The sequence below is a fragment of the Oryx dammah genome, unplaced genomic scaffold, assembly GCF_014754425.2.
Source record: "Oryx dammah isolate SB20612 unplaced genomic scaffold, SCBI_Odam_1.1 HiC_scaffold_4, whole genome shotgun sequence".
In the NCBI taxonomy this organism is placed as follows: Eukaryota; Metazoa; Chordata; class Mammalia; order Artiodactyla; family Bovidae; genus Oryx; species Oryx dammah.
The window spans coordinates 56,973,771-56,985,830 of NW_024070188.1; the positions used below are offsets into that span (position 1 = coordinate 56,973,771).

Here is a 12,060-nt window from a genome sequence, read left to right on the forward strand (position 1 = left end):
TCCTGGCCTCTCAGATTTATTCTCACTGAGGGAAAGGGAAGAGAATTGTCCATGGAAGGCCTCACTGTGCAAGGTGGACCTTGGAGAATGGATGAGAAAAACTCTGTCAGGTGGGCATGGGTGATGAACACGTGAGGCATCACACCTCACCCCACCTTCCCATGAACCCCTTCCCATGTTTATGATGGCTGCTCCTGGACTTGGTCCAGCCCTGGAAGTATGCCCCATGTCTCCTCGCAGTCAAGGTGGATTTCCCCTTTGCCTCTGGTATTCCTTTCTGCCCTTCATCTTCTTCACTCTTCTGGCCCAAGCAGTGGGAACATGATAACGAGACAAAAGAAAGAGAAAATACTATCAGGCTATAGAAAGAATTGATGGAGACATTTTTAGATAATATTACTTCATTTAAAAAAATGTGTGCAGATAATGTGTCTATTTGTATATCATGTTACTTTGGTTTATACCAGATCCAGCTATCCTCTTCAGAAGTTTCTAGGTAGAACAGTAAAGAATTTAGAATAATAAAAAAAAGACTTCAGTTTGGGTCCTGATTTCCTGTAGGACTTTGCCTTAGTAACTTCCCTAAACTTTATCTATAAAATCAGAGTAATAGTAATAATAATAATGGCAATAATAATAGTGCCAAGTTCAGAAGATTTCATGTGAGAAGAAAATCAACATCCTGATTGCATAGATGTATGACCCTGTTTTTAAGCTGCAAGATTATTTTGATGCCATATTTATAAACATAAATTTTAAAATCAGAATTGTGCTAATGACTTTGAGAGTTGGACTATAAAGAAAGCTGAGTGCCAAAGAATTGATGCTTTTGAACTATGGTGTTGGAGAAGACTCTTGAGAGTCCCTTGGACAGCAAGGAGATCCAACCAGTCCATCCTAAAGGAAATCAGTCCTGAATATTCATTGGAAGGACTGATGTTGAAGCTGAAACTCCAATACTGTGGCCACCTGATGCAAAGAACTGACTCATTGGAAAAGACCCTGTTGCTGGGAAAGATTAAAGGCAGGAGGAAAAGGGGATGGCAGAGGATGAGATGGTTGGATGGCATCACTGGCTCAATAGATATGAGACTGACTAAACTCCAGGAGTTGGTGATGGACAGGGAGGCCTGGCATGCTGCAGTCCATGGGGTCACAAAGAGTCAGACACAACTGAGCAACTGAACTGAACTGAACACAAATTGCAATATGTCACTTAAATTCTTGGATGATTGTTTTCTACACACTGTAAACAGTCCAAATTTTCTGTTTTTATTTTTTGAGATGTAGTTCTTATACATTGAAGTATTCACACTTCAGTATAATTTTTAGAAATTCAGAAACCCATGTAACCCACAGATATAGAATATTTCCAATATATAGAATATTTCCATGTCCCAGAAAGATGTCTCTTTTCTGATTTTCATCACCAACAGTTCAATTCAGTTCAGTTGCTCAGTCGTGTCTGACTCTTTACGACCCCATGGACTGCAGCACGCCAGGCTTCCTTGTCCATTACCAACTCCTGGAGCCTGCTCAAATTCATGTCCATCGAGTCAATGATGCCATCCAACCATCTCACACTCTGTCATCCCCTTCTCCTTCTGCCTTCAGTCTTTCCCAGCATCAGGGGTTTTTCCAATGAGTCAGCTCTTCAGATCAGGTGGCCAAAGTATTGGAGCTTCAGCTTCAGCATCAGTCCTTCCAGTGAATATTCAGGACTGATTTCCTTTATGATTGACTGGTTTGATCTCCTTACAATCCAAGGGACTCTCAAGAGTCTTCTCCAGCACCACAGTTTTTGCTGATTGTATAGAGCTTCTCCATCTTTGGCTGCAGAGAATATAATCAGTCTGATTTTGGTATTGACCATCTGGTGATGTCCATATGTAGAGTCATCCCTGTGTTGTTGGAAGAGGGTGTTTTCTATAATCAGTGCATTCTCTTGGCAAAACGCTGTTAGCCTTTGCCCTGCTTCACTTTGTACTCCAAGGTCAGACTTGCCTGTTACTCCAGGTATCTCTTGACTTCTGCTTTTGCATTCCAGTCCCCTGAAATAAAAAGGACATCTCTTTTGGGTGCTGGTTCTAGAAGGTCTTGTAAGTCTTCATAGAACCATTCAACTTCAGTTCCTTTAGCATTACTGGTTGGGGCATAGACTTGGATTATTGTGATATTGAATGGTTTGCCTTGGAAACTAACAGAGATCATTCTGTCGTTTTTGAGACTGCATCCAAGTAATACATTTTGGACTCTTTTGTTGACTATGAAGGCTACTCCGTTTCTCCTAAGGGATTCTTGCCCACAGTAGTAGATATAATGGTCATCTGAGTTAAATTCGCCCATTCCAGTCTGTTTTAGTTCGCTGATTCCTAAAATGTCAATACTCACTCTTGCCATCTCCTGTTTGACCACTTTCAATTTACCTTGATTCATAGACTAGGTTCCTATGCAATATTGTTCTTTACAGCATCGGAAATCCACAATGGGGTGTTGTTTTCGCTTTGGCTCTGTCTCTTCATTCTTTCTGGAGTTATTTCTCCACTGTTCTCCAGTAGCATATTGGGCACCTACCAACCTGGGGAGTTCATCTTTCAGTGTCATATCTTTTCATATTGTTCATCACCATAGATTCATGGTTTAGAATTTTATGTAAATATACTCATACCACATATCCTTTTAAGTCTGCCTTTTGTTTTCTTTTTTGTCTGTTTGTCTTCTTTTATTGTTTGCTTAACCCAGTGTTTCTGAGACTCATAAATGTTATTGCATGCATTGTTTATCTCACCTGGGCTTTTGCACAGTGTGTTTTCTCTGAGTGAAACATTTGTCCCTTTCTCTTTTCATATCATTTGTTTGTTCTTTATGGGTCAGTTCACATGTCATACCCCCTGGAGAGCCTGCTCTCACCTTACCAAGACTGAATCTATGTACTTGAGTAGCTTCCTGTACCTACATCTAATCCTTAATCACTTCTGTTTACTTCTTAATTTCATCCCCTATATAAAGGCTGTGGGGCTTCCCTGGTGCCTCAGATGATAAAGAATCTGCCTGCAATGCAGGAGACTGGATTTGATCCCTGGGTCGAGAAGATCCCCTGGAGAAGAGAATGGCAACCCACGCCAAGTATTTTTGCCTGGAGAATCCAGACAGAGGAGCCTGGTGTGCTACAGTCCATGGGGTCTCAAAGAGTCAGACACAACTGAGCGACTAAGCACACACACACAGTTAAAGGCTATACTTCCTTAATGCCTTTATTCTCAGTTTCTAGCACAGGTGACAAGTTCCCTGGTGACTCAGACAGTAAAGCATCTGCTTGCAATGCAGGAGATCCCTGGGTTGGGAAGATCCCCTGGAGAAGGAAATGGCAACCCACTCCAGTACTCTTGTCTGGAAAATCCCATGGATGGGGGAGCCTGGTGGGCTGTAGTCCATGGGGTTGCAAAAGAGTTGGACAGGACTGAGTGACTTAACTTTCACTTTCACTTTTTTAGCACAAGTGAAATGAAGTGAAACTTGCTCAGTCATGTCTGACTCTTTGTGACCCCATGGACTAAACAGTCCTTGAATTCTCCAGGCTAGAACACTGGAGTGGGTAGCCTTTCCCTTCTCCAAGGGATCTTCTCACCCCAGGGATTGAACTCAGGTCTCCCACATGGCAGGTGGATACTTTACCAGCTGAGCTATCGGGGAAGCCCATCTAACACAAAGTCCATCTCAGGTACTTGTTAAATAGCTTCAGTTCAGTTCAGTTCAGTTGCTCCGTGTCCTACTCTTTGCGACCCCATGAATCGCAGCACACCAGGCCTCCCTGTCTAACACCAACTCCCGGAGTTCACTCAGACTCACGTCCATCGAGTCAGTGATGCCATCCAGCCATCTCATCCTTGGTCATCCCTTTCTCCTCCTGCCCCCAAATCCCTCCCAGCATCAGAGTCTTTTCCAATGAGTCAACTCTTCACATGAGGTGGCCAAAGTACTGGAGTTTCAGCGTCAGCATCATTCCCTTCAAAGAAATCCCAGGGCTGATTTCCTTCAGAATGGACTGGTTGGATCTCCTTGCAGTCCAAGGGACTCGCAAGAGTCTTCTCCAACACCACAGTTCAAAAGCATCAATTCTTTGGTGCTCAGCTTTCTTCATAGTCCAGCTCTCACATCCATACATGACCACTGGAAAAGCCATAGCCTTGACTAGACAGACCCTTTGTTGGCAAAGTAATGTCTCTGCTTTTGAATATGCTGTCTAGGTAGGTCATAACTTTTCTTCCAAGGAGTAAGCATCTTTTAATTTCATGGCTGCAATCACCATCTGCAGTGATTTTGGAGCCCAAAAAAATAAAGTCTGACACTGTTTCCACTGTTTCCCCATCTATTTTCCATGAAGTGATGGGACCAGATGCCATGATCTTCGTTTTCTGAATGTTGAACTTTAAGCCAACTTTTTCACTCTCCTCTTTCACTTTTATCAAGAAGCTTTTTAGTTCCTCTTCACTTTCTGCCATAAGGGTGGTGTCATCTGCATATCTGAGGTTATTGATATTTCTCCCGGCAATCTTGATTCCGGCTTGTGCTTCTTCCAGCCTAGTGTTTCTCATGATGTACTCTGCATAGAAGTTAAATAAGCAGGGTGACAATATACAGCCTTGACGTACTCCTTTTCCTATTTGGAACCAGTCTGTTGTTAAATGGATTACTCTTCAGTAAATGCATATTCTGGGAAACCAAATGGACATCGTCCAGACTCTCCTCACAATTTCCTTTATAATGTGCAAATAGATGGCTATGCTAATATTTTTTTTAAGCTCTACTCAAACATATTGAGAGAAACTGAAAATATTTTTGTTTTTAGCTGATAACAGCATTTAAAATTTTCTTTATGATAATACTGGGCATTTATCAGAATTTTTAAAGACGTATTCTAACCAAATTCCTTGGAAACATATATTCTTATTCAAAAGTATAGATAAACTGCTTGAGCACAGAGTTGAAAATTTCTTTGCCATTCTTATTTGCATGCACTATGTTTAAAATTCAAAACAAAGTTACTGTGTTCATAGCTGTTATTCATAATAGCCCTAAACTGGAAAGTATCCAAATGCCCATCAACAGGATGAATCAGTTGTAGTTTATTCATTCACTGGACTTCTGGACAGCCATGAGAATGAGTGATCTACAGCCATATGCAAAATTATGGGTGGACCTCAAGCATAATGTTAAGTAAAAGTAGCTAGACACAGTGGAATACACCTTGTATGATTCTGTTGCATATAAATCTAAGTACAAAAATAGACACAGCTAATCTATGCTGTTAGAAGTCAAGACATTGATCATCTTAGTGAGGTGTGGTTTGCAGAAGTTTTTGACTAGATGAGAGCATGAGGGAAAGATTCTAAGTAATATTCTGTTTTGTAATCTGGGTGATGGCTACACAATGGCGTTCAGTATGGAAAAGAATTATGAAGCTATACATCTTTAATTGCGTGTGTATAAAATACAAATACAACTTTAGAAGTGAAAAAAAAATTAGACGGAAAAAAAGATAGTCACTGGCTATAACCCAAAGTTACCTTTCATTATTGTAACTTACATACTCATCTAAAATGAGATTGTAATACTTTGGAAGTTAATACTAATATGCTGAAAGTTCAAAAATGTAGAATTTTACAATAATAAAACATAAGTTTCAGAGTTCATGAATTCCATATCACAATCACAATAGTTGTATCCAAAAAGTGGTAGAATAATTGTAACATATAATTTTGAGTGTGAGCATTGAACTCAGGAATCATTGCTTTTGGATATTTAGCCAAAGCCAGAACTGTGAAAGGTCTACAATATAGAATTCCATTTCTGTTGATGTTTTCTTAGTGAAGAGAATAGATTTCAAGTCTTTCTGAGGCCGAAGCCCCTGATTTTTCTCCACAGCTCACTGCCTGTTCATTGTAAATGCTCAGGGCTAGACAAATTTCTTACATGGTATACTTGAGTGTCACAGATAGCCAGTGACAAGGAGCAAATGGAAATAAAGTTAGCCAAAATTGTTTAAACTCTAGAACTCAAAAGAAGGTAGATTCCCAAGTTGAAAGACCCAGATAATTTATGTTAACACCTTTAAAAAATTGTACATTTAAAATAATAATAATAATAAAATTAAATTTAAAAAAATGTATCCATATTAAAAAAATTGTACATTTTTATATGGGTTAACAATGTACTGGAAACACTGATTATAAAGGGAAATAATATTTTAAAAGAAAAAGGAAAACTTAGAACTATTTCTGATGTACTTTCTTAGCATTCTCAAATTTAGAGAATTGTAAGTAGTACAGAAAAGAGTCTTTTTGAAAAAATTAAAATACTGGTCTAAATTTTTGTTTTCCATTTTCAGGTTTGACCTGCCACCAGTTATTTTGTTTTCCATGGATGGATTTAGAGCTGAATACTTACAGACATGGAGTACTCTAATACCTAACATCAATAAACTGAGTAAGCCTCCTACGATCAGATGTATATGGATGACAGATTAACTAGTTAGTTAATCTCTAAATAGTGCAGCTTTCTTTTTGACCTTTAATGTTAGTTATTTGTCTCAGCCCAGCTCCTCTCAAGAGTTTTGATGACTTTACTATTGATATCTATTTTATACTTGTTGGCTCCTCCTTCTTTTTTTTGCAGCATGCTCATCTTTTTGTTTATTTTATAATTGAATATAACTTCTGCTGTATGAAAATCTGTTCCTAGATAATGTCTCAAAAATGGTGCTTATCATATCTAGGTTCTAGGTTTTAGCAAGGTGGGTATGACCAGTAAGAAGAGGAACCTGAAGGAACCTGAGGAGACCAGACAGACCAGCATATACCAAGGCTCCCATAGGTGAAGGGGCTTCCCTGGTGGCTCAGTGGTAAAGAATTTGCCTGCCAATGCAAGAGATGCGAGTTTGAACCCTGGTTTGGGAAGATCCCCTGGAGAAGGCAATGGCATTCCACTCCAGTGTTCTTGCTTGGGAAATCCCATGGGCAGAGGAACCTGGTGGACTACAGTCATGGGGTCACAAAGAGTTGGACACAACTTAGCAACTAAACAACAACAACCATAGGTGAAAAGTCCAGTATCTCTGTCCAGTTCTGCAATCAAGATGCCTGGAACCTGGCTCCACCTCTTACTAGCAAGTTTACTTCCCCTGTTGGTGCCCCAGTCTCTACATCTGTAAAATGCTCTCTTCCCACCTAATAGAAATACCACTAGACTATATAGTGTACCTTGGATGGTTTTAAGTTATTACTATAATTGTCATTTTTATTGTCTTCTTTATCATGATGTTGTATTTTTGTGTTAGGGCATAATTTTATAAAGTTAATAATAGAGAGGAATGGAGTAATTACCTGTATTTAGGAAAAAAAAATCTGAGAGAGAATAGATACACGTGCAACTGAATCACTTTATGTACACTTGAAACTAACACAACGTTGTAAATAAACTATACTCCATTATGAAATAAAACTTAAAAAATAAAAAGAGGAATAGAATAGCCAAGGACATAAAGCTAAGAAATATCAGAGGGTTGGCTCCAGGGCCCACACTGTTCAGTGCTCTGCAATTCCTCTCTTACTTCCTCCTTTTGTTAGGCCCTCTTTTACCTCCATGGTCCTCAAATTTTATGACAGTTTTATTTTCCTCCAAATTATTTTTTTAAAAAGCTGTTTGACTCTAAGCTGATCACCTTTTCTGGACCTTAGATTCATCATTTGTAAAATGAGAGGATTCAGTTCAGTTGCTCAGTTATGTCTGACTCTTTTCGACCCCAGGGACTGCAGCACGCCAGGCCTCCCTGTCCGTCACCAACTCCCAGAGCAGTATGAAAAATTTTACAGTATGCAAATGAGAAGATTAGACCTAATTATTTCTACTGCTAATTCCAGCACTAACATTCCTTGACTGTAGAAAGATAAATTACTTTCCCCTGCAACACAAAGGGCTTTGTCTCTTCAGCCTCCCCCTCACTCTTTGAGGCAGATCTTAAGCTAACAGATTAAGAGGTTGGGTCTCTGACAGAACTGCTTCCAAATTCAGGATTTGTCAATTGCTGCTGAGTCACTGTGTCCTGGAAAGTAATTAACAACACTCAGTTTCTATTTCCTTATCTGTATTTCCTCTAGTAGTCTAGATAGCAAAACCTGGGTCCCAAAGGGAATTTATCTAATGAGGCTGAATCAAACCCCTTTAGAAGTGGAATTATTTGATTTGTTCATCCCACAGAAACTTGGAAAGGACACCAGTGAAATACTGGGCCACTGAGAGTCTTCTCTTTTGAAGATTTATACTATTTTTTAATAGTTTAATAGTCTTTTTAATGTGTGAAGACATCACCAAGGCAAAATGGGCTCTTCGTTTCTAGGAAGCCCAATTAAGAGTAGATGTGGTAAAAGAGTTAGGATTAGGATCTCCAGAGAATGGTAGGCTTGAGATGAGGTATGTGACAGAAGGCATCACTTTAAGGAAGTCTAGGACTTCATCTCCAGTGTCCCATCAAACTGCCTGGAGACTGAGCATGGTCTAATACCACAGTGCCATGAGATATACCAGTGACTACCACAGGGTCAGGGACGCTAGTGAGAACATTTTCTTGTCTCATTGTGGATGAGAACAGACAAAAGAAGGTCCAGGATCAGCAAACTGTCAAGTGAGATAGAAGTAATTTATCTTGAACTGGAAGTCAGATTTCTTGGAAACTTAGATGTGAAACTGGGGTTATGAGAAGACTAGTAGTAACTATCCTTGTATCCCAGGGATAAATCTCACTTGACTTTGGTGTATGATCCTTATAATGTGCTGTTGAATTTGTCTTACTAGTATTTTGTTGAATTTTTTTGGTCTAAATTCATGAAGGTATTGGCCTGTAATTTTCTTTTTCTTTAGTATCTTTATCTTGCTTTGGTATCAGTTCAGGTCAGTTCAGTCGCTCAGTCGTATCTGACTCTTTGCGACCCCATGAATTGCAGCACGCCAGGCCTCCCTGTCCATCACCCACCAGGGTAATGTAATCTCATAAAATGAATCTTAGCATATTCTCTCCTCTTTGTTTGTTTGTTTTTTGGCAAAGTTTGAGAATTGGCATTAATCCTTCTTTAAAGGGCTTCCCTGATAGCTCAGCTGGTAAAGAATCTGCCTGTGATGCAGGAGACCCGGTTTGATTCCTGTGTCAGGAAGATCCCCCAGAGAAAGGATAGGCTACCCACTCTAGTATTCTTGGGCTTCCCTGGTGGCTCAGTTGGTAAAGAATCCACCTGCAATGTGGGAGAGGAAACTTGAGTTTGACCCCTGAGTTGGGAAGATTCCCTGGAAAGGCTACCCTCTCCAGTATTTTGGCCTGGAGAATTCCATGGATTGTATAGCCCACAGGGTGGCAAAGAGTCAGATATGACTGAGCAAATTTCACTTTCACTTTTCACTTTCCTTCTTTAAATATTGGCATTCAATTCAGTTCAGTCGCTCAGTTGTGTCCGACTCTTTGCGACCCCATGAATCGCAGCACGCCAGGCCTCCCTGTCCATCACCATCTCCCGGAGTTCACTCAGATTCATGTCCATTGAGTCAGTGATGCCATCCAACCATCTCATCCTCGGTCATCCCGTTCTCCTCCTGCCCCCAAATCCCTCCCAGCATCAGAGTCCTTTCCAATGAGTCAACTCTTCGCATGAGGTGGCCAAAGTACTGGAGTTTCAGCTTCAGCATCATTCCTTCCAACGAAATCCCAGGGTTGATCTCCTTCAGAATAGACTGGTTGGATCTCCTTGCAGTCTAAGGGACTCTCAAGAGTCTTCTCCAACACCACAATTCAAAAGCATCAATTCTTCGGTGCTCAGCCTTCTTCACAGTCTAACTCTCACATCCATACATGACCACAGGAAAAACCATAGCCTTGACTAGACGGACCTTAGTCGGCAAAGTAATGTCTCTGCTTTTGAATATACTATCTAGATTGCTCATAACTTTTCTTCCAAGAAGTAAGCATCTTTTAATTTCATGGCTGCAGTCACCAATCATCTGCACTGATTTTGGAGGCCCCAAAAATAAAGTCTGACTGTTTCCACTGTTTCCCCATCTATTTCCCATGAAGTGATGGGACCAGATGCCATGATCTTCGTTTTCTGAATGTTGAGCTTTAAGCCAACATTTTCACTCTCCTCTTTCACTTTCATCAAGAGGCTTTTTAGCTCCTCTTCACTTTCTGCCATAAGGGTGGTGTCATCTGCATATCTGAGGTTATTGATATTTCTCCCAGCAATCTTGATTCCAGCTTGTGTTTCTTCCAGCCCAGCGTTTCTCATGATGTACTCTGCATAGAAGTTAAATAAGCAGGGTGACAATATACAGCCTTGATGTACTCCTTTTCCTATTTGGAACCAGTCTGTTGTTCCATGTCCAGTTCTAACTGTTGCTTCCTGACCTGCATACAGATTTCTCAAGAGGCAGGTCAGGTGGTCTGGTATTCCCATCTCTTTCAGAATTTTCCACAGTTTATTGTGATCCACACAGTCAAAGGCTTTGGCATAGTCATTAAGCAGAAATAGATCTTTTTCTGGAACTCTCTTGCTTTTTCCATGATCCAGCAGATGTTGGCAATTTGATCTCTGGTTCCTCTGCCTTTTCTAAAACCACCTTGAACATCAGGGAGTTCACGGTTCACATATTGCTGAAGCCTGGCTTGGAGAATTTTGAGTATTACTTTACTAGCATGTGAGATGAGTGCAATTGTGCGGTAGTCTGAGCATTCTTTGGCATTGCCTTTCTTTGGGATTGGAATGAAAACTGACCCTTTTCCAGTCCTATGGCCACTGCTGAGTTTTCCAAATTTGCTGGCATATTGAGTGCAGCACGTTCACAGCATCATCTTTCAGGATTTGAAACAGCTCCACTGGAATTCCATCACCTCCACTAGCTTTGTTCATAGTGATGCTTTCTAAGGCCCACTTGACTTCACATTCCAAGATGTCTGGCTCTAGATTAGTGATCACATCATCATGATTATCCGGGTCGTGAAGATCTTTTTTGTACAGTTCTTCCGTGTATTCTTGCCATCTCTTCTTAATATCTTCTGCTTCTGTTAGGTCCAGACCATTTCTGTCCTTTATCAAGCCCATCTTTGCATGAAATATTCCCTTGGTATCTCTAATTTTCTTGAAGAGATCTCTAGTCTTTCCTATTCTGTTGTTTTCCTCAATTTCTTTGCATTGATCGCTGAAGAAGGCTTTCTTATCTCTTCTTTCTATTCTTTGGAACTCTGCATTCAGATGCTTATATCTTTGCTTTTCTCCTTTGCTTTTTGCCTCTCTTCTTTTCACAGCTATTTGTAAGGCCTCCCCAGACAGCCATTTTGCTTTTTTGCATTTCTTTTCCATGGGGATGGTCTTGATCCCTGTCTCCTGTACAATGTCACGAACCTCATTCCATAGTTCATCAGGCACTCTATCTATCAGATCTAGGCCCTTAAATCTATTTCTCACTTCCACTGTAAAATCATAAGGGATTTGATTTAGGTCATACCTGAATGGTCTAGCGGTTTTCCCTACTTTCTTCAATTTAAGTCTGAATTTGGTAATAAGGAGTTCATGATCTGAGCCACAGTCAGCTCCTGGTCTTGTTTTTGTTGACTATAGTATACAGCTTCTCCACCTTTGGCTGCAGAGAATATAATCAATCTGATTTTGGTGTTGACTATCTGGTGATGTCCATGTGTAGAGTCTTCTCTTGTGTTGTTGGAAGAGGGTGTTTGCTATGACCAGTGCATTATCTTGGCAAAACTATTAGTCTTTGCCCTGATTCATTCTGCATTCCAAGGCCAAATTTGCCTGTTACTCCAGGTGTTTCTTGACTTCCTACTTTTGCATTCCAGTCCCCTATAATGAAAAGGACATCTTTTTTGTGTGTTAGTTCTAAAAGGTCTTGTAGGTCTTCATAGAACCATTCAACTTCAGCTTCTTCAGCATTACTGGTTGGGGCATAGACTTGGATAACTGTGATATTGAATGGTTTACCTTGGAGACGAACAGAGATCATTCT

The 12,060-nt window shown here is 40.3% G+C and overlaps 1 protein-coding gene across 1 annotated transcript in view; it reads left to right on the plus strand.

The window, feature by feature from the left end:
* The window catches only part of ENPP3 (ectonucleotide pyrophosphatase/phosphodiesterase 3), an 87,670-nt gene that overhangs the window by 24,551 nt on the left and 51,059 nt on the right, over positions 1–12,060 (plus strand). Inside the window, exon 6 of the mRNA XM_040239220.1 lies at positions 6,389–6,486. Within this exon, the coding sequence (XP_040095154.1) occupies positions 6,389–6,486 (98 nt within the window). The remainder of the gene's footprint in view (positions 1–6,388; positions 6,487–12,060) is intronic.